The 23,181-nt window shown below is 49.1% G+C and overlaps 1 protein-coding gene across 2 annotated transcripts in view; it reads right to left on the minus strand.

Annotated features, from left to right (window-relative positions):
- BAK1 (BCL2 antagonist/killer 1) overlaps positions 1–19,844 on the minus strand; it is a 37,359-nt gene extending 17,515 nt beyond the window's left edge. The window contains exons 1-2 of one of the 2 annotated variants that reach the window (XM_077839063.1): positions 19,705–19,844; positions 8,914–9,039 (exon numbers count right to left, since the gene is read on the minus strand). In XM_077839063.1, the coding sequence (XP_077695189.1) occupies positions 8,914–9,001 (88 nt within the window). In that variant the 5' untranslated portion in view covers positions 9,002–9,039; positions 19,705–19,844. Of the gene's footprint in view, positions 1–8,913; positions 10,402–19,704 lie in introns of those variants that run through there. The other variant, XM_077839064.1, reaches the window with a different exon arrangement.
- Between the last annotated feature and the right edge of the window lie 3,337 nt (positions 19,845–23,181).

Below are 23,181 nucleotides of genomic sequence, written 5' to 3' on the forward strand. Positions count from 1 at the left end.
CAGGGTCCCTATGGTTGACCCCAACCAGCTAATCTGTGTTAAATTACAAATTGCCTTGTCTACGCTATGGATAAACATTTTAAACAGCACAATTTTTTGCCTAGTGAAGACAAAGGTATTGGCTCAGTTAAGACTATTCACCTGCTTAAATATAAAGTACGTGCATAAGCATTTGTAGAATCAGAGTCTAAATGTCGACACAAGGTGCAAAGCAGTGGAGTACGGGGCCCATATACATTTAAACTCAGGTCTGGACATGGGCCATTCATATGAGTTTCAGAGGTGCAGAGCACTTGCAGTCCCCATTGACTTCAGGCGGATTTGTGGGTCCTTAGCAAGTCTGAGAAATCAAGCCCAAGATCACGCCAATAACACAATTATGGCTGGGAACTAGATAACTGGGTAATTGACTAATGGACAGATGGATGCAGACAGTGAGTCAGAGACATGGTGAGGTTACATAAACTGTAGGTTGTGTAAATAAATGGATGCGGGGGGGGGGGGGGGGGGTGTGTGACAAACACATACACACCCTGATACTTTCTGGTGTTGTTTTTGATTCAGCGAGAACAGATTTATTTGGATGTAAACAATTCCCGGACGGTGGCGACGTCGAAGGCAAGGGCGCAGTGCTGGCCAAAGGGGAACTAGAAAATGAAACTGACTGACTCACAGTTTCAATGAAACACAGAAAAGTAAACAAGCAGCATGAACAGCAAGGAGGAGATAGGCTAAAAAACAAAAAACCACTTTCTGTTTTAAAAGCCCCAGATGGTATTGCTAGTAACATAGGGACAGAAGTATTCTGGGACAGGGCCCGTCTTTTTGTTCTGTGTTTGTACAGCCCCTAGCTGGTCCAGGATTGGGGTCCTAGGTGCTCCAACAGTATAAATAACCTTTTTGAAATACATATTTTTCAAATGCTACCCGACATCAGTGTAACACCGTCAGGTCTATCATTTGGAAATCTCCTCCACCCTTTAAAAGAAAAAAGATAGGCCAAGTCATGACCCGCTCCCAGTACATTCTGAGTCAGATTCTTGGCATGCAGTTGCTCTGCACAGAGTGCTGCTTAGAGGGGGATTGTGCAAAGGTGGCTTAAAACTCAGCTCCCCTTCGCACTATCCCCCTTCTAGTGCAGAGCCAGCCTGCTTTACTTCAGCTGGCTACCTGTGGATCAAACTGCAGCCAGGGATCAATGTGGCGTGGGGGCATCCTGGCCACCTCCCTTTCCCTGTAGCCAAGACCCATTTTCCTTGCTATGCCAGCAGTGGGGAGCAGGAGCAGCATAAAAGCCCCTACGCTGGCTCTACGCCCCACACCTTGCACTGGGGTGATCCTCTGGGGCAGCTTCAAGGCTACAGTCTGCCTGCAGAGTGGTGCAAAACAGATGCTCTGCGAGGAAGAATCTACCCCATTGTCTTTTAGGCCATGTCGACGCTACAGACCTGACAGCGGCCCAGCTGTACCGCTGCTTTATGCCGGCAGGAGAAAGCTCTCCCGATGGCATAATTAAACCACCTCCAAGGAGCCGCGGTAGCAATGGCAGCAGGAGAGAGGCGGGGGGGAGGGATAGCTCAATAGTTTGCGCATTGGCCTGCTAAACCCAGGGTTGTGAGTTCAATCCTTGAGGGGGCCATTTGGGATCTGGGGCAAAAATTGGGGATTGGTCCTGCTTTGAGCAGGGCGTTGGACTAGATGACCTCCTGAGGTCCCTTCCAACCCTGATAGTCTATGACATGTTGCTGTCCACACTGGCGCTTTTGTCAGTGACACTTATATCGGTCAGTGGGGTGCGTGGTTTTTTCACACCCCTGACCGACAAAAGTGCTAGTGTAGACAAAGCCTTAAATTGTAAGGTGCATTTGTTTATACAAAGGCTGAAAAGCACCCTGTTATCAGAGCGCGGCTACAGACCAAACTGTACCTGCTGCAGCTTACCTCACCCTGACAATGGATGCAACACAATCAGATACCAGCGGACGCTAAAAATCCCCTAGCCCATGCAGCTGGTTTTTGTCACAGGGTCCCAAACCCATCGAGCAATTCCCATCACATCTGAAAAAAGACAGGGCCCTTTTCTGGTCTCACCCTGGCTTTACAACAAGGCAGCTCCAAAGCCCAATTTTTCAAGGAGCAGAGTGTTGTGTGTGCCAGATGCACACAGGGTGTGAGGCTCTTACAGCCCCTGTCTGTTTAGTTTAAGGTGTAAAGCCCTACACGTGTAGCTCTGGAAGTCCCCAGTTCAATCCCCACTGCGGAGCACCGGCAGCTCCCATTGCAGCAGGATGGTCAGCACCTCTGAAAATCCAGGCTCCCCCTGACTCCAGCAGAGTTACTCTTTGTCCAGAGTAGAGCACTGGACTAGGACTCAGGAGAGCTGGGTTGATTCTCAACTCCGCCAGTAGCCAACTGGGTGGCCCTGGGAAAGTCACCCCACTGCTCCGTGCCTCAGTTTCCACATCTTTAAATTGGGGACAATGATGCTGACCTCCTTTGTGAAGTGCTTTATTATTAATAACCCTGGTTTAAGTGAAATTAGAAGTGGGCCAGCAGTTTCATTCAACATCATGCCAAATACATCTCAGGGGGTACCGAGTAAGAGTCTGGCAAGTATACAGTGGAAGGGGTTTCCCTTCCAAAGTACTGGATGGAACCGTCTCCTCTGGCCTAGCTATCTTAGTGAGCGAGGGCCAAATTGTCTTTGCCATAAGGGGAAGTTTCCCCTGTATGCTAGCTCTCCCTTGGTGGGGCGGCAGAAGTTGGGACAATATTTGCTGCATCTTGATATCTTAAAACCATCGCTGTGATTTTCAAACTCTGCTTTTTAGAAATCTGCGCAACACCAAGGGGGGAATTAGATAGCTCAGGGGGCTGGAAATGTAATGTGAAGGTGAAAGATTGACTCTAGCCCACATCAACAGTAATGTAAAGTGGCTGCCAGCTGATAGATGTGCAATGGTCTATGTGAAATGAATTTGGTGGGTCTCAGTTCAGTTCCCAGTGGACAAGCGTCCCCATCATAAAACCCACCACCCACCAGGGGCACTAGCTGACTCCTGATCAGGGGCAATCTCAGCAGAGGCCAGGGATTGAATGAGCCCTGGGGACTGATCCATCTTCTCACTCTAGAGGAGAGTCCTCCAGGTCAGGTCAGGTCAGGCTTGAGTCATGCTGGCATGGCAATGCGGGACGATCGCCATCCTTCTCCAGAGCTGCCAGGCTGTCACAGAACTGCACAGCAAGGAGTAAGCAAAGCCCTGGGGCTGCAGCCCGAAGGCTCACCTTGCTCTGTTCAACCTTTGATTTCAGTTGTGGGTGGATATTTTTCAGTCCCCACGCGGCCTCTGACTCAGGCAGGTCACTTCCCCTTGTGCTGAGGTAGGTGCTAAGTGTTTACTCATTTGCCTCTGCCAGTGAGTTCACCGCAGAACAAACCGACACAGGAAACAGCATGCATTAATATCGCTGCAGAGCACTTGGACGTAGAGTGGGGTGCACGGCCTGGGGGAGGGGGGAAATCGGTTGTATTACAGCATGGTAGTAGATGGGCCCCGTAAATCTTGCCTGGACATGCTGCTTCCCCAATTGACAGGACAGAAATAACCTGCTTGCTTGTGCATCAGAGAGCTGGGAGTTGGGGGAAGGGATAGCTAGCCCCACAGCGCTGACATCTTGGCCAGATCTCTCTCCTTTGCCCAGCAACAGACCTCCATCCACTCCACAGGGTGCTCCAAGAGAGCACCATGTGGTGACCTATTTTGCTGTCCTTCACAGGCTAAGAGAAAGAAGGGACCATCAGATGGCTCATAAATAAGGCTGCGAGACTGTCACAGAAGTCACGGATTCTGTGACTTTCCAGGACCTCCATGACTGCTGCAGCGGCCAGTGTGGCTGACCCCAGGGCCGTCCCGGGGCCAGCCACCCTGGGGCCAGCTGCTGGGACAGCTGCAGTGGTCCTGGAGGCTGCCTGAGCAGTGGTCTCTGGCAGCCTCGGAGCAGCGGGCGGCCAGGGTAGTCAGCCCCCATCACCAGAGCAGGGGCCAGCTGTTGGTCGCCGGGAACCCCCGGAGCAGCTTAGATTTAGTCAGGGATATTTATGGTAAAAGTCATGGACAGGTCACAGGCCATGAATTTTTGTTTATAGCCTGTGGCCTGTCCATGACTTTTATTAAAAATACCCATGACTAAATCTTAGCCTTACGCATAAGCAGGATCATCGCCCTGAGGCTGGTTTCCACAGCATGGTCACGTGAAGGATGGGTATTTGGGCCATTTTCCAACCACTTTTAAATGGTCTTTCTAGACCCAGGTATGATGTGGGTGGGCTTCAACCACCACATCCAAAGCATCAGGTCTCGGCTATTCCTGGAGGTGGGATGCCAGATTAGATAAGAATAGCCCCTTCCATCCAAGGATCCCAAAGGGTGTTACAGACATTAATGAGTTATGCCTCACCTCTCCCAATGGTTTGCATATTACCTTCATTTTACAGATAGAAAAACTGAGGCACAAAGAGGTCAAGTGACTTGCCCAAGGCCATACAGCAATTTGGTAGCAAAGCTGTGGCCAGAACCCCAAAGTCCCAACTCCCAGCCCTGTGCTATACCCACAACATTGCGCTTCCAGATGGATCTATGGCTGATTGGATCTCTGATCAATCATTCCGACCTCTGAGGCAAAACGGTTAGATTATACTGACGGTTGGCTGGCATTTCTGCCTTTGCAAGGTGACTAGTTCATTCCCAAACCTTGTGTCCCACCCAGCAGCCACAACCAGTGCAAGCTGGTATGGGTCAGCCTGTCTCACAGTCACACAAATGACCAGACAGGAACAGACCCAGCCAGCCTGGCCTCTTCCTGCATTTTCCATTGCTTTCTATAGGAGCCAACAGCTTTCATTAAAAAAGTACCCACCTCCCATTCCCATCTCCTTCCATGGCGGGGCCAGTCCTGTGAATCAGGGAACAGTCTATAGTTTAGACTGGACTTTCTCTGCCCTGTGCTGCTTGCTCCAACCCGCTCCCTCCCCTTAGCTTCACACCACACCTGCCCCTCTTACCCTCTTTTCCCCTGCTCTGTCCTTTTCACCCCCTTCCCTTCCTTTTTCTTTCCATTTAGCTGATCCCCTCCTAAGTTCCCCCCACCATGGAATTAACATGCCATTTACTGCCATCACATGGTTCACTCTGCTTGTGTGTTCTGCTCGTTGGTCCACCTGTCTGTTGTGTCTGCTTAGTCTGTAAACCGCTCAGAACAGGGACAGTCTGCTACTCTGTTTCTAGAGCACCTCGCACAATGGGGCCCCCCTGTTCTTGGCTGGCCCTTAGGCACTAGCATAATAAACATGATAAATAATAAAAAGAATGAGGAGTACTCGTGACACCTTAGAGACTAACAAATTTATTTGAGCATAAGCTTTCATGGGCTAAAACCCAAAGCTTATGCTCAAATAAATGTGTTAGTCTCTAAGGTGCCACAAGTCCTCCTCATTCTTTTTGCTAATACAGACTAACACGGCTGCCACTCTGAACGATAAATAATAATGTTCATGACCTATTCACCCAGCCTCGCTCTAGCTAAGTTATAGCTGGATCTACAGCCATCTCTAGCCCCTATCGCTCTAACAAGGTGCTAATGTCAAAGGCTCCCTGGGTACATTTAAATGCAGATTTGACAAACACAGACTGGTCAAGGGGAAAAGCCACCCCTTGCACAGAGCTGTGACTTGCTCGGGGCCCCACAGGGATTTGGCAGAGTCCTGGTTTCCTGTTTTAAGCCCTAGACACCAGAGCCTCCCCAGACCTTAACTACGGATACAGATTGCTGCACCAGTTGCATATTACAGGCTGCTGTGGTGCTCCTGTCCCCAAAATCTAAGGTGATACCTTAGCCATGGGACGGCAGATGCCCTTTGAGCCAAGATCGGCACTTCCATCTTCCACACTGCTGCCTGACGGCGCATCAATTGAATTGATTCATTTAGTGTATATTCCTTATTTCATTTGACTTCCCACTGATTATATCTATGGAGTAGAAATATAACTTGGTGGGAAAATCCTACAGAACATGCCTATTGGGTGTGTCAGCAATCTGATTTGCAGGGTTGGAAGAAACATAGAAAATCCTGTTCAGGTTTTGGTCCCAAGCCTGTAGAATTCAGGAGAATATTAACCCTGATTTGAACACCAGGTCATCATCTCTTTTTAACCTTTCTGCAGGTGGCCTTGTAAATGGGGAAGTCATTGAGTCATTGCAAGTCTGACAACAATACCACGTTAACAACTATTTATACAGATCATTTCACATTCAGTGCAAGGTCCTATTGCCAAGACTTAAAAAGTATATAAATTAAGGACCCGATCCTGCAATCATTATTATATGTATATTACTGAGCAATTATTAAAATAGACAGACATAAATTAGGAACTTTGGACAGTTTGAGATGAAACAATTCCCACTTTGTCTAGATGGGGTCCAGCAAATTGCATAGCTGACTAGGAGTCAGGACACCTGGGATCTATTCCCACCTCTGCCATTCACTCACTCACTGAATGTCCTTGGGGAAAGTCACCTTAAACTTTTGTGTCTCTGTTTCCAAGCTGTAAAATATGGATAATGATACTTACTTTCCTTGGTAAAGTGCTTTGAGAACTCCATATAGGAGTTTTCCATATAGGAGCTCAATAATACTACACAAACAAAGTTTTCCTCAATCATTTCCTTAGGGGAATTGAAAGAAAAGGGAGGAGAGAAAAAAAGACATGAGAGTAAGAAGAGTACACATATAATCCTCGCAAGCCCACAAAAGAACCTAGTTCTAGCTCATCTATCTAAGCCACTATTACCATAATGTCTGGGCACCTCGCAGTCTTTCCACGGTATGCATCTGATGAAGTGAGCTGTAGCTCACGAAAGCTCATGCTCAAATAAATTCGTTAGTCTCTAAGGTGCCACAAGTACTCCTTTTCAGTCTTTACTGTATTTATCCTAGCAACAGCCCTCTGAGATAGGCAAGTGCTATTGTGTTAGGTATTACCCTATTATGACACAGAGGGACTAAGATACTTTTCCAAAGTCTATGGCAGGGCAGGCAATGAAACTGAGGACTCCGGACTCCTAGGCTAATGCCCTAACCAATGGACCATCCTTCTTCCCTGGTACAATATCTCGCTCCCATTTACGCAGGATCCTTTCCATATTTCCTAGCTTGTTCCTCTTCTTCATCTGCTAGTTGTAACAAGTTCAGTTCTTGTGCCTTTTTTAAGCAACCAGTGATGCTTTAACAACATAGGGGACATGCCAGGAGCAACCCAGGATAGGCAAGGATGCTGGAGCCCTGATCATGCCCTAAGAGACATTTGGTAGTGCAGGAATAATTCAGAGTGATCCTCTTGGGGGGAGAATTTTTTTTTTCCTGAGCAGCAGATAAATCCCTTAGCTCCCTATCAACAGCAAAAGAAAATGGACAAAGAACCATGAGGAAAATCAGAACCCAAAAAATTAAACCAAACCAGTCACTAAAACTTTCATCCACCCAGCGACCCCGCAGCATGCCTCTGAGGGAGACACATAGCTCCATTTCCATTGATGTCAATGCAGTTTTTGCCTGAGACGGGAACTTAGGTTAATTTCAAACACTAAGTTATATCTGGACATAAATATAGACAGAGCTTCCTCTTGACTTCACTGGGAGCAGAGCGAGGCCAACACTGAATCCCACTCAGATTGCGTGTGTGTGTGTGTGTGTGTATAACACATGTGGTTATAGTTTACAGCCTGATTCTACAATTTTTATTCAAGCAAAATCCCTCTGGCTACAATGCGTGCTCTGCATAAGGACTGCCTTGATTTTATTTTATTTTAATACCTTACAAACTTCGGTAAGGCAGGGACTTCCTTATTATGCGTTTGTCCAGCACACAGAACAATGGGATTCTGAACCTAGCTGGGCCTCCAGATGCTACCACAATGCAAATAATAATATAATCGTGACAGTAAAACAGCTCTGAGCTGGATGTGAACTGCATAAACAGTTAGGTGTAGTTACTGAAGTGGTGTTATTGACAGAGCTGCAGTGACTCATGCTTATTTACAAGTCTACCTGTAAAACAGGTTAAAGAGTCACCCATGCTTAAAAGGTTGCAGTGCCGAGGAATTCTATTCATTTGGGACAGACATGAGGAGCAGATCCTTTCAATTTGTTTTGGTCTCAGTTCTCAGAACATTTTCAATGTTTTGCCCCATAAATCAGCTACTGTGGATGTGACAAGCCACCTTTTGGAAAGTCATCAGGGTTCAATTTTACCCAACAGCTGACGTTCTCAGACTCAACTCAACTGCACAGCCATTAAGCATTGCCTGGCCTGGCACGGGTCTCTTTCACATGGAGTACATTTGGCTATAGGAATGGGAGGAGATAATGGCAATGAAACTAAGCAAGAGCTGTGCCAGCTTCCCACCCATCACTCTGCCAATGCACCTCAATCCTCTGCATCCCACTGCTCTTGCAGTCCTGCCCCCGCCCCCAACGCATTTCAATCCTGACCTGCAGCTCCCTTTGCTATTCCAGTCCTGGACTCCCTCCCCCATACACACACACACACGCACAGTGCTCTGCCAGTGATCTCACTTCTGTCCTGCAGCCCCCTGGTATTCCAGTCTTGGGCACGTGACAGAGACACACACAAACACGCTCCACCAGTGCACCTCAGTCCTGGTCTGAGCAAAGACTTGGCCGGTGTTGCCACAGATTTGAAACCAAGTCCCCAGAGATTAAACCTTGACCGGCCCATGTACCTCTCCCTCTCCACTTTTTAAAGGAACCTGACAGGATACAAGAATTATAATCAAAACAGAAAGGAATTTAAAAGAGACACATTAAACCCGAGTTTGTAATAGAGACCTTGTTACCTGAATTGAGTCTCAGCGACTGCCTACGCCCCTCGCTGCCCCTGCGCCGATGAGGGTCCGGTGGGTCGCTGCTGTTCCCAGAGGCCATGGTGGAGGGGAGCTTGGGGAGAGGGGATCAGGTTTACCCTGCAGAGGGAGAAACAACGGTAGGCAGGGTGAACCGGATTGCTCAGTGAAGGGCTCTGGGGAGCTGCAAGCTGTGACCAGTCTGGTGATGCTAGAGGAGACAACTGAAGACTCAAGGTCTGTTCTTTGGCCTTGGATCCTTACACACCTCGAGGGACAGTCTTAGGCCCCAAGATAATTCTTCTATAGTTCACCTAGAGTTTCTCCTCTGAGCACTTGGCCTCCCGCCTTCCTATCTCTGCACATCTGACAGCCTCCTGGCTCCTCCCCACCCTATCCCACTCTCAAAAATCCCCACCCACACCAAGGTTCCTCCATCTCTCTGGCTGGATAGCATTAGTTCCCTCAAATACATCCTCAGGCTCCTCCTTCATCTACAGGATCACTCCCACGCCCACAAGTCTGGCAGCTCTCCCTCCCTGGCCTTGTCGCATGAGGGAAATTTATCATGCTCAAGACAATGAGGTTCCCCTAGCACTCTTGTGAAGCACCTCACGACCACACAAAAAGGTGCTCCTCCACGGGCTCCATGCTCATCTGATACCATCTGGACTGAACTTGCCTTCAGCGAGGCTAGTTACCATTCCAGTCTGTACCATTTAGTCCCAGTGTGGATGGACGTCACTGGTGTCATCCCACAACTGGTTCCAACAGTCCTACTTCTAGCGCACTGGTGACCTTTCAAAATCTGCTGCAATCCATTGCTTTCGGGGAGCTGTGCCACAGAAACTGGGGGACAGTTTCCCAGAAGGCACTGCAACCGCAACGATTGAGAGCGGTGCGAGCGCAGATGCAGGGCAAGCTCTTAAAATGGTTCCGCCCAACCAGCTCGGATGCACTGAACTGGTTCAGTGCCCTAGTGTAGACACGGCCATTGTATCCCCAGGAGAGGTTGGAGCTGTTTTCACCTCTCAGGTGCACTATGCACCCAAACAGTGTGCCTATCCTCGGTCTTATTAGTTTCCCATTTCTCTTTATTCTGGAGCTACTATTTCCTCCTGTTCATCATCTCACAGATCCCCTTAAAAAAATAACTACAATTAAAAATTCATTAGAACCCAAATCCCTGAACGCCCAGTCATCCCAAACCCAGGCCTAAATTTTACAGCGAGTGCAAATCTCTACTCACAATGCTTAGCATGCATACAGCTCATTATCGACACTTTATGAACCTGCCTGCCAGGTGGGTATTCACTCAGCTTTTGCAGTGGGCGAAACTGAGTCACGCAGAGGGCTTGCCTGCAGTTGCATGGTGAGTCGATTTCAGGGCTGGGAAGAAAACACTGCTAGTTCCTAGTCGCCTGCTCAGTCCACTAGTGCAGGGGTTTCCAAACCGTGGTCCATGTACCACTGGTGGCATGTGAGCTTGTTGGAAGTGGTACACTGTATCAGGGTTGTCTATCCCTGGAAGTACTGGGACTGCGGCCAGCCAACCCCTGTTCCATGACATGGCCCTTTTTAGGAGCAGCAGACTAATTGAGGAAGCGGGGAGGGGGAGGTGTTGATCAGGTGTCTACCTCCTCAACAGGATAAAACCCAGCTGTTAGGTGACCCCCAGGAGGAGAGAGGCACACGGCTTGAAGAGGAGAATTACAGGGGAGCATCAAGTCAGGAGACAGGCTCCCTGGGATGGGTACTCTAAGGTGCCACAAGTACTCCTTTTCTTTTTGCGAATACAGACTAACACGGCTGTTACTCTAGAACCAGAACAGAGACTAGTGGGCTGGGGGAGCCTGCCCGAGTCACAGCCCACCCCAAGGAGGCAGGTTGTGGAATTCCCTAACCAAAAGGAAAGAGTTGTGAGTCCACAACAGAAGGCCTGTCAGAAAGATTCTTCTAAGAGGCCAGGGTCTTTAGTGGGACCGGCAAAGCTCCCTGGGCAGGGAGCTGGGAGCCTTCCCAAGATTCCCCCACCTCCCTAGCTCCCCTTTGAGGCTTTGTCTACATTGGCACTTTGTCGGCAAAACTTTTGTTGTTCGGGGTGTTAAAACACACACACGCACACATACCCGAGCGACAAAAGTTTTAGTGACGAAAAGTGTCCTTCTTCGTCAGCAAGAGCGCTCTCCTGCCGACAATGCCACTGCTGCTCAGGTGGGGGGGGAAGTCTTTTGTCAGCAGGAGAGCTCTCTCCGGCTGACCAACAGCAGCTACACTGCAAGTGCCGCTAAAAGCCTCATAGTGTAGCCATAGCCTAAGCCTTCCCTGCCCATTTATTTACTTACACACACACATACTCTCCCCCACCCCCCTCACCTGACCCTAACCTCATTAGACCTGGGCAGAAAGTGGGTTTTTTCCATCTTTCCAGGATTTCAGAACTTTCCCCCAGACAAACTGAACTTGTTTTCAAAATAATAAATACAGTAAATAAATAAAAGTGACTCACCTGCCCTAAAACAGCCAAGAGCACAGTGGTTAGGGCACGATGGGTCACGGGCAATCCTAGTTCAAGTTTGTGATTCCCCCCCTCCATCCTCCTCCCACCCCCGCTCCCACCCCGCCCCCTAATTTTATCAGAAATTCCATCCTGGACCTAGAAACCTGTTCGTTGCTGTGACAAGTCTTGGGTCTGACACATTTTCCTTGGAAAACGTCACAGCATTTCGGTGAAAAACTCCCAACCTGCTCTAAACCTCATGTCCTCTAACCCTCCCAAACGGACTCCCCTAGCCAAACTCCCTTCTCTTCTAATTCCCCCAGGCAGATCTCCACCAGCCACGTACAAAACTCATTTGTCTCTAAATATCTTAATTAACGCTATTAAGACCTAAACCAAGAGGGCACCAAAAGGATTAAATGTGCACGGGGTACTTCAAACATCAATCAGTTCTTCACGAAGGTGTCATTTGAACAATAAAGTCTGTGAACTACAGCACTAGTACACGCTTCTGGACCAAATTCTCAGTGGCTGTAAATCAGGGTTGCAGTGTCTTCAATGGAGCTACTCTACTGTATTTTCCACTCCATGCATCTGATGAAGTGGGTTATAGCCCATGAAAGCTTATGCCCAAATATATTTGTTAGCGTCTAAGGTGCCACAAGGACTCCTCATTGTTGAGGTGTACAGTAGCTGAAGATAAACATTTGGGAAGGCAGTGTGGCCTAGTGTAAGTTGTACCTCAATTAATAATATATGGGTTGTTTCCATCTGGTATTGGTTAGCCATGTTAAATTAGTTTTGGGTGGAGCCCTTAAAGGGGTTGGATAAGTAGCCAGTCCAGGGCTATCCCTGTTTTCCAAGCCTTAGAGCATATTGTCTCCAGAGGCAGAAGTTCAACAACAGAGGTGTGAAATACAGTCCATCATTCACCACAACGAAGTGACAATGGTGCTGGGAGGGGAAGGGACCTAAAAGAATGCAGAGCTTACTTATCAACAGGGCTTAGGAAATTGCTGAATGCTCATTTGCATCTCAATGCTCAGAAGACAATGCCAGCTGACAGGTACTCCTTGCTAGGTGTCTTGGGAACAAACAGGAGGTTTGGACTGTGCCTGGAGGGTGACTTGTTTCAGAGTAGCAGCCCTGTTAGTCTGTATACGCAAAAAGAAAAGGAGGACTTGTGGCACCTTAGAGACTAACAAATGTATTTGAGCATAAGCTTTCGTGAGAGTCTTTCCTGTACGCTATCCCCTCTTTTCTCCTCCCTCCCCCGACTTCAAATGTGCCCAGCGAGGGTGGTTCGATTGTGACCCACGGGTTCCTCTTGCAGCACTTCTCCAAGAGGGCTAGGGAGAAGGGAAAGGCTGTGTAGGGGTTGGAAGGATTAAAGCTGGGGTTCAGAGTACAGCATGGGAGGAGGGCTGGCCTCATCACCCCCTCACGAGGGCTAGACTCCCTAATCCTCTGCCATCTGACTGCAATCCTGAGAGACTAACCTCCCCCTGCTGGTTTCTGCTCTGGAGCTTGGGTGGAGATGAAGCAGGTTGCCTTCGAATTTAGAGTCCCCATCTTCTGAGTGAGGAAAACCCTCAGTGACCTCCCTCACGCCCCAGCCAGTTCTACAAAGATTTATAGGGTGCTTTTATTGTGCTTTTTCATGTGAAGGGCTCAAAGCGTTTCACAAGGGCACGTGAGAATCATTATCCCCCTTTTATAGATGTTGAAGCTTAGGCACAGAGACGAAAGTGATTTGCCCAAGGTTACAGGGTCTGGCAGAATGAGGAATAGAAGCCAGCAGTCCTGACTCCCTGGCTCTAGTCTAGACTAGCAGTTCCCAACCAGGGGTACGTGTACCCCTGGAGGTACTCAGAGGTCTTCCGGGGGCACATCAACTCATCCAGCTATTTGCCTAGTTTTACAACAGGCTACATAAAAAGCCCGAGGAAAGTCAGTACAAAGGAAAATTTCATACAGGCAACGAGTTGTTTATCCTGCTCTATACACTGAAATATAAATACAATATTTATATTCCAAATGGTTTATTTTACAATTATATGGTAAACATGAGAAAGTCAGCAACGTTTCAGTACTAATGTGCTGTGACACTTTTGTGTGTTTATGTCTGATTTTGTAAGCAAGTCGTTTTTAAGTGAGGTGAAACTTGTGGGTACGCAAGACAAATCAGACTCCTGAAAGGGGTACAATCGCCTGGAAAGGTTGAGAGCCACTAGTCTAGACCTCGCTCCTTCCCCTCCTGGAAAAGGGCAGGAAGGAGAACTTCCTGCGTGGCTCTCAGTTAACATTGCTCCCTGAATGGGTAACTTGTTTCACCTCTCCAGACTGAGTTAGCTTAGGGCAGGTCTACACTTAAAACGCTGCACTGATGCGGCTGCGCCGCTGTAGAGCTTGAATGAAGCTGCGCTACGCCGACGGGAGAGAGCTCTGCCGTTGGTGTAGTTAATCCACCTCTGTGAGAGGCGCTAGCTGTGTAGGCAGGAGACAATCTGCCACCGACATCGCACTGTCTTCGCTGCCGCGTAGGTGGGGATAACGGCGTCGCTCAGGGGCTGTGGATTTTTCACACCCCTGAGTGATATAGTGATACCGAAGTAATTCCATAGTGTAGACCTGCCCTTAGTGCTAATGGGGGACACATCCTGACGGACTTGGTGAGTGGAAACCCCAGGCCAGGGTGCAGCTTGTGCCTGCCCCTTGGCAGACTGCTGCTGAGCAAGAACTGAGTGTCACGGCAATTCTACCCTGCTGGTATCGAGGGACACCCTCTTCTAGTCCTCCCATTGATTCATGCTTCATTAGTTGCTGCTTGGATGCTACTCCGACACATGCACCCTCTGAAGGGTCTTAGTTTAAAGCAGTGATGCTCAGACATCAGTGGTTCAAGAGCCACATTAGCAATCAACATTACCCAAAAGAGCCACCGTCGTGTGAATTCATTCGTTACTCTAGTACTATAGATCCATATTTAAACAGAGGGACAGGGGAAATAGTTTATATAGTCTCACAGCAAAATGACCGACCAAGTATTATTATTTCATCAACTGCAATTGGTTAATAATATAGTAAAAGCCTCCTGATTGGTCAATCATTAAATAACTTGGTGTTTTAATATCATGTGTATCTTTTAATACCACAGGAGATGCATTAAAGAGCCACGTGCGGCTCACGAGCCTTAGTCTGAGTCTCACTGGTTTAAAGGTTCAGTAGATCACAGGATACATGAAACACCCAATGTACAAGAGAGGCAGGGTACATTGGACAAAGCATAGAACTAGGAGACTTGTGTTCTATCCCACACTCAGCCACAGATTCACCTTGGGCAAGTCATGTCCCCAAACTGTGCCCGAGTTTCCCCATCTGTAAAAAGCGATAATGAAACTGACCTCCTTTGTGCATTGTTTTGAGATCTGTACCATCAGTTTACATCCAGTTGCAAAATGGGAAAAACTTCCTACCTGTCAGGGTGGTTAAGCACCAGAATAAATTGCCTAGGGAGGTTGTGGAATCCCCGTCATTGGAGGTTTTTAAGAGCAGGTTGTCAGTGATGGTCTAGATACTTAATCCTTCCTTGAGTACAGAGGACTGGACTAGAAGACCTTTCGAGGTCCCTTCCAGTCCAATGATTCTATGGGGAGACTTAGACTGTAAGGGCTTGTCTACCTGGGAAATTGAGCAGTAAAACTATGCCAGTATAATTACACCACTATAGTTATACTGGTAACTCCCCGGGTGGACTCTCTAATTCCAGAGTAATTAAGTGTCTTTTTCCAGAATAGCTTTAGCTGCTTCCAAAGCAACGTAAGTTAAATCAGAAAAAGCCACTCTCACTCCAGAATTAGACTGTCCCCATGGGGAGTTTTGCCAGTATAACTATAGGGGTGTAAATTCACACTGTATCTTACACTGGTATAACTTCCCATGTAGATCTGCTCTAAATTCCCTGCTCCATGCAGCAGAGACCAGCTCTCCCTCTATGAACAAAGCACACCATTAATGCTCAATACATAATAATACTATAGCTTGATCGGAGTGTGGAATTTTACCTGGAGTTTATAAAGCACTTTGGCACCTGTGTGATGACCAGGGCTTCTTAAAACCAAGTTTAATATTCTACAGGAACAAAAATTGAGGGGAAATTCCTCAACCATCTTTTCGTTCTGTGTTTGTACCGCACTTCGCAGAATGGGGTTCTAGTCCACAACTCAGCCTCCTAGGGATGAGGTGGTAATAAAAATAACAGGACTTGGAAAGAACAAAGGACCAGATCATCAGCTGGTACAAATCTATGTAGGCCAATTGAAGTCAATGAATCGAACCTAATGGACACCCAACTGCTGCACTCACTCCAGATTGGTTTAACTTTAAATACAGAATCGTAGAAAAGCAGAGCTGGAAGGGACCCCTTTGTTTATTTGTAAGTCACTCTGGTTCAGGTGCAAGGGTAGGGGCTTGCTGGTTGGTGGATCTGGCCATATTCGAAGGGTGACCCACCACTGGTAACACCTGCAGCTTGCTTGGTGCAAGCCTTAACCACAAATTCTAGCCCGGTCCTGAACACTCGTCATCCTTGTCCACCCTTGCAGCTCAGTTGTGTTTAGTACCCATCCAGCTGTAGTCATTGCCAACACCCACCATTGGCAAGGGGGAATTCTTCTAGTGTAGAGCAGGTTTCTGCATCTGAAAGATTCCTAGTCTCAGCTTGTCCTCGCTGATGCTATTTCTGGGTTCATGACGCAGTTGTTTGCTCTTATTTTTCATGTTTACCCTTTGCAAAACCTACAAGGAAGTGAGCCCCTTTTGTCAAGCTGGTTCCTCTTCTGCTTATCATTTCTAAGAAGGGAAAATTTCAGTTTCTTTTTTTTTTTTTTTCTGGGGCCTTTTCCCATCACATGACATTTCTTACACAAATCCCTTCTCTTCCACTCTAAAGTCAAGTCATGCAGGGGTGTGTAAGTCACATTTCTCGAACTCATCGGGAACTACCACCTGCCTCTCACCCATTTGAAACACCAATCCACAGCCAACTGCTGCTAATACGCATCTTCCCCAATGGCATCAAAGAGGAACGGATTAAGATCTGAATGAGATCTTCGGCTGACCAGGGTGCCAAGCACCAGAAGAGCCTCCTCTCCTTCCACGTTTGACCACTTCCAAGCTAATCTGAAGTCGGACCAATCTAATGGGGACCAATCCCTATGGCCCTGAGAAAGAGTAGAGGAGGACCTGCCACCCACGTTTTCAAGAGGTCCCTAGGCTCCCAGGAACAAGGGCTTTAGTCACCTTGTGGCCCAAAGAGGCCAGGAACGGGGTGGGAGGGCTGAGAGTACGATTCCCCCAGCATCCATGGGCACCAGGTTTGTATAATTTTTAGTGGTGCCCAGAACGGGTTCAAGCAGAGCTGTCCCATCCATAGGACTGATTTGGGCAACCCCCCTTGGGCCCCGCACTTTGGGGAGCCCCATGCTTCAGGGGGATGCGGGGTCCAGGGCGGCCTGGGGGGTTAGCTGGGGGCCTGCCACCAGCAGCAGCAAGTGACCCGGCCCCAGCCCACTCCGCCACGCCGGCTCCCGATGTTGCTTGGGGGAGGGGAGCAGAAGCCAGAAAGAGGCGAGGCAGGGGTGGGGGGGAAGGGGCGGAATGGGGGTGGAGGTGGGTGGGCTGGGGCCGGGTCACTTGCTGCTGCTGGCCCCAGGCCCCCTGTTAACCTCCCAGGCTGCCCCTGAAGCTTGGGGCCCCCCAAAGCGCAGGGTCCGGGGCAGTTGCCCTGGTCCGTCCTATGGAAGGGATGGCTCTGATTAAATATAAGTCCAAACAATGGTGGAGCCGGGCCCACATTCCTGAATATTGGTGAACCCCGGGCACCACGGGCCCATATAACTCGCCACCTATGCCAGCATCCCCAGGATTCTGATTTGCTAGGAGCTGTGTTTAGCCTTCACCTACTACCGAGGTATTAATCACCTCCCAGCTTACCCAGCCCTCACTTTCACGAAGGGTTAAAGCCACAGTGACACGTGGGCGCAGCAGCACCTCAGAGATGGCAAAGCAGCTTATCTTTATTGCCGACTAAAACAGACCTTTGCCTTGAGTGCATTTCCCCTCCCGCTCCTCCACTTTGCTTAAAGGTTTCGGGTGAGTTTCCTGTTCTTCCTGGAGCGCATGTCCCTCACTTGCCTCCCCATCCGCCAAACATACTCAGCACCTTTCCCTGAGACCAAATCCCGTCAGAGGCTTCCCCACCCACCTCAATAAAAGGTGATGTGGAAATTCAGCCACTGGCCCTGTGTCGAGGAGAAAGGCCAGCAGGGAGGTGGGAAAACATTGCATATCACGGGGCAAAGGGGGATCCGCAGAAGCACAGAAGGGGAAGGAGAGGCAGAGAGACTCTGAGCAGCAGCTGTAGCTCTGAGCAGAAGCCGGCTCACCCTCTTCTGTGGGAGCAATAAAACTGCCATTCGTGTGTTGTACAGTCTGATGCTGTTTCAGGAAGTGCATACATATCTCCCGAAGGAAACATGTTCTAGGCAAGGCCTTAGCCCACACAAAGGAACTTGGGGCAAATTCCACCACTGGATGCACAGCGGACAGGACGGTAACTAAACACTTGCCTGCAGTGTGTGTATGTATGTACAGCGCCTAACAGCTTGGGCCTCGGGGCAATGCTGCATTACAAATGAATACTCCTACTGCTAATATTATTCCAGGAAGCACAACTCACAGCCACAGGGCTGGCAAACTAGGGTCACCAGGCTCCATAGCTCCTGACCCCAGAGAAGTAGCCACCCCAACAACTTCCCCATTCCCCTTTACGACTTGCTCTGACAGAAAGCCACACATCTGCCCCCTCTGCTCCCTTCCTGTCTGCACGCACAGGCCAAACAGAGAGTGCTGCTGGCCCGTGCAGCTGGGGGCCCCCCCGCACTGCCACCTGGGAAGGTGCTGAAATGATTCATTAATTTCAAAACCATACACGTGACTGGTTATGTCTGGTAAGTCAGCCTGGGAAGACAGTGCCCGCGGCTGCAGAGACACGGTGAGCCAGGGGACTGCAGATTTCTGCAGCATTAACCCAGAAACGCATCCCAATCCAAATTCAAAAATCGTTTGGGTGTATTTAAGCCTTTAATCCACCTTCATTTACTTGTTTTATAAGAAAACACTGCAGGGCTGTCCTGATTCACTGCTGTAGGTTGTCGTGTTTTGGCATGACTATAAAACACTGAAGAATATATTTTAACAAAGGGGTTCCACGCCCCCTCTTCTGGCAGTCAACTTACAGTGAAATCTTTGGCCCTGATCCTGCAAATACTTATTTACACATTTAACATTAAGCACTTGAATGGTATTAACTCATCTGCTCATATGCCTAATTCAAGCATATTTTGTTAACCTCTGAGGATAGGACAAGAAGCAATGGGGCTAAATTGCAGCAAGGGAGGTTTAGATTGGATATCAGGAAAAACTTCCAAACTGTCAGGGTGGTTAAGCACTGGAATAAATTTCCCTGGGAGGTTGTGGAATTCCCGCCATTGGAGATTTTAAACAACAAGTTAGACAAACACCTGTCAGGAATGGTCTAGTTATTACGCAGTCCAGCCATGAATGCAAGGGACTGGACTAGATGATTTTTCAAGGGCCCTTCCAGTCCTACACGTCTATGATTAGGGCCCTTAATTGTCCTCACCAGTGACAGAGGACTGTACATTCCCAAGCCCTTTCTAGTTAACCCTCACAACCCCAGGGGGGGTCGTCAAGTGGCATTAGCCCCATTTTATAGGTGGGGAAATGGAGGCCCGGAGACGGGCGGCGACTCGCCCACGGTGCAACTGGACCAGCTTGGCGTGCCTGTTTTCCAGACCCCTGGGCTAATCACTTCTCCCCACCGCCCGCCCATGAGACCCCCCCCCCCAAACCAAACCAGCAGGACCTGCCAGTGATGCCCCCAGAGCTGTCACTGGCCTCGGGGCTGCGCCTGAGTCCCCCCCCCCCCACGGGGGAGCCCTGCACCGTCGCCACGCAAGCTCCTAGGCACCAGTGGCTGGATTCCTGCTGGATTCCTGTTGCTTTAGTCCTGTGCCCCCCCCGCCCGGGGAAACAGGCGCCGCGAGCCTTGCCCCATCCCGGGAGCTGCGGTGTCCCAACCCCAGCGGCCGCCAGCTCGCTGGACCCCTCCCTTCCCCTTTGTCCCGCTCGCGGCTGGGATGCTGCACCCCGGGGCGCTGGGCTGGGAGAGGGGAGGAAGCGCCCGCGCGGCTCGTCCTCACCCAATTCCTCCTCCCGTCTCTGCACCGGAGCTTTGCAGCGCTCAGAGCGGGGCCGATGCGGCTGGAGCTGCCCCTGCGCGCTAGTTCATCCTCCCCGGCTTCCCTGCCTGCTTCTGCGCCGGCTTCCTCGCCCTAGGAAAGCGGTGGTGGGGGGGGGAAACCGATTGCAGGCGAAAGGAAGGAGTGGAGAAAACGAATCGACCATAGATGCAAATCGGGAGACCGCTTCAGCTCCCTCTAGAGGCTCCTTCTCGCCCAAAGCTGCTCACTGGGTCCTTCCAGAGCTCCTTCCACCGTGGCTGGGTGCTGGGGCCATGCGGATTTCAGACACGGGAAGGGGGCTGAATCAGCCACTACGCTCACAGGAACCTTTCTGGGAAATAGCTTTCTTCAGGGAAAAGCAAACACAACAGTATCATAGAATATCAGCGTTGGAAGGGACCTCAGGAGATCTAGTCCAACCCCCCTGCTCAAAGCAGGCCCAATCCCCGATTTTTTTTGCCCCAGATCCCTAAATGGCCCCCTCAAGGATTGAACTGGCAACTCTGGGTTTAGCAGGCCAATGCTCAAACCACGGAGCTATCCCTCCCATGCATCAAAAGAGGAGAAGCAATTCTTCCGCTCTACTCTGCACTGATAAGGCCTCCGTTGGAGTATCCAGGTCTGGGCACCACATTTCTGGAAGGATGTGGACAAAGGGAGAAAGTTCAGAGGAGAGCGTCAAAAACGATTAAAGGTCTAGAAAACGTGACCTATGAGGAAAGAGCAAAAAAATGGGGGTTGTTTGGTTTGGAGAGGAGAAGTCTGAGGGGAGGGACATGATAACCATTTTCAAGTATGTAAAAGGTTGTTCCAAGGAGGAGGGTGAAAAATTGTTCTCATTTATCTCTGAGGATAGGACAACAAGCAATGCCCTTAAATTGCAGCAGGGGAGGTTTAGGTTGGACATTAGGAAAAAGTACTTCCTGTCAGGGTGGTTTAGCACTGGAACAAATTGCCTAGGGAGATGGTGGATTCTCTGCAATTGAAGTTTTTTAAGAGCAGGTTAGAGCAGGTGTTCTCTGAGTCAGGACCCAAAATTGGGTCGTGACCCCATTTTAATGGGGTGGACAGGGCCAGTATTGGACTTGCTGGGACCCAGGGCTGAAGCTGAAACCCAAGCTCCACCCCCACCCAGGGTGGCGAGGCTTGGTCTGCACCCTCCCACCCCCAAGGTCATGTAATAACTTCGTTGTCAGAAGGGGGTCGCCGTGCAATGAAGTTTGGGTTAGACAAACACCTGTCAGGAGTGGTCTAGTTATTACTTAGGCCATGTCTACACATGCGCCACATGGGATGAAGATGCTCTATGCCGACGGGAGAGCTCTCCCGTCAGGATGAAGAAACCACTTCCACGAACGGCAGAAGCTATGGTGGCTGGAGAAGATCTCCTGCCAACATAGCACTGTGCGCAAGAGTGCTTATGTCAGTGTAATTTATGTCACTCGGGGGTGGTTTATTCACACCCCTGAGTGACATAAATTATGCCAACATAGGCTGTAATGTAGACATGGCCTAAATCCTGCCTTGAGTGCAGGGGGCTGGGTTAGATAACCTATTGAGTCATTCCAGTCCTACACTTCGGTGATTCCTATGGTGGCTCTGCATGGGCTTCCTGGGACCCTGGGTGTGAGAGTGTGCTAAGTGGACAAGAACTCAAGGGACTGGAGGGAGGTGAGAAGACAATACCAGTGAAAGAGTGTCCCCAGTTGTGGATGCGGAGGAGGTAGAGAAAAGAGGAGCAAAGAGTAGGGGAGTTAAAATCTTGGAGGGTGAGTTTGCTGTGAACCTGAGGAATATCAGGAAGCAGTTGGAAGGGACAGAGTTTGGGGAGTGTTATGGTTGCTAGACTTTTTCCCACTATATATTCACAGGCACCTAGCTGAACAGGGCCGGGATCATGGCTGGGGCCTCTAGGTCAGTGGTTCTCAACCAGGGGTACATGCATACCCCTTCCAGGGGGTACATCGACTCATCCAGATATTTACCTAGTTTTACAACAGGCTGCATAGACAGCACTAGTGAGATCAGTACAAACTAAAATTTCATGCAGACAATGATTTGTTTATACTGCTCTATATACTATACACTGAAATGTAAGCACAATATTTATATTCCAAATGATTTGTTTTATAATGATATGGTAAAAATGAGAAAGGCAGCAATTTTTCAGTACTAGCGTGCTGTGACACTTCTGTATTTTTATGTCTGATTTTGTAAACAAGTAGTTTTTAAATGAAGTGAAACCTGAGGGTACGCAAGACAACTCAGACTCTCGAAAGGGATACTGCAGTCTGGAAAGGTTCAGAGTCACTGTTTTAGGTGCTACCTCAATACAAATAGCTAGTAGCTAAAAGCCTGTACAGTAGCTGTGACAGATAGGGCAACTTCCTGAAATAACTTGGGGAGACCATATTGTATTAAGCGTATGAGCAGTTTATGTATCATGGTGGGCCACAGCTGCCCCACCAAGTGAAAACAGTAGGAGATGATTCCGGCAAATCACTGAGATTATTACACCCCAGAGAGGTACTGCCTCCTAGGGACACTCATATATTCTGGTTCAAATGGGGTTCTCCAGGGACCACCAGGTAAAGAAAGGACTTAAACCGAGGGCTTCATTCTGGTCCCTGATCTAAAGACTGATATGAACTTCTAACCACAGGGAAAACCCATTTGTGGGGCTTGAAGGACTGACACCAACCACCAGGGCCCTCGGTTGGATTTGGGGCTGATCTCTGGTAGGCTTTTAGCACGCATGTAGCTTCTTTACTTGTTTTGAAATGCTTTCTCTGTAATGCTTCCACCTTGACAACAAATGTGTTTGCTCAGAAGGAGCTGTGTGGTACCTTGTAACTGCAGGCAATACACTGGTCCCAGCCCTTGGAGGGAAAGGAACGCACGGGTGCTGGCCTTTTTCGGCACACTGGCTTGCTGGGGTATCACAGTGTAGAAGATAGGGACCTTTGCAGCCTTAAAACCTCGGGTCCAGAGGGAGTGAGACACAGGTCTCTGCCTAAGAGAGGTAATGGCTGGGAGCCAGAAACCTTTAAGTTGAAGCCCTTGAGAGGGACCACAGAAGTTCGCCTGCAATGGTGACAATGCCATGGGTGTAGTCCATAAAGTCACGTGTGTGTGTTTGAAAAAAAGAAAAGCAAAGCTGAAAATGGCTGAGAACTTAAAGATTGGATGGCAACAGACTGCAAACACCAGCGATGATTGAACCTGGTGACGTTCTGTACAAGAAGAGCTCTTGGCCATGCATGTAGCCGCTTCCCTCCCTTCACACTGACTCAGACATTCTAGGCTCCAGAATGATGTTTAGGGTTATTGTGTGTGCTGACTCTGTGGGTGTGTTGATCGGTGTGTGTGGGTTGGGTTGTTCTGGGAGAGTTGTGTGGATTTGTGCAGGGGGTAGCTGAGGGATGTGTGCTGCAG

The sequence above is a fragment of the Eretmochelys imbricata genome, chromosome 21 (assembly GCF_965152235.1).
Source record: "Eretmochelys imbricata isolate rEreImb1 chromosome 21, rEreImb1.hap1, whole genome shotgun sequence".
Classification (NCBI taxonomy): domain Eukaryota; kingdom Metazoa; phylum Chordata; order Testudines; family Cheloniidae; genus Eretmochelys; species Eretmochelys imbricata.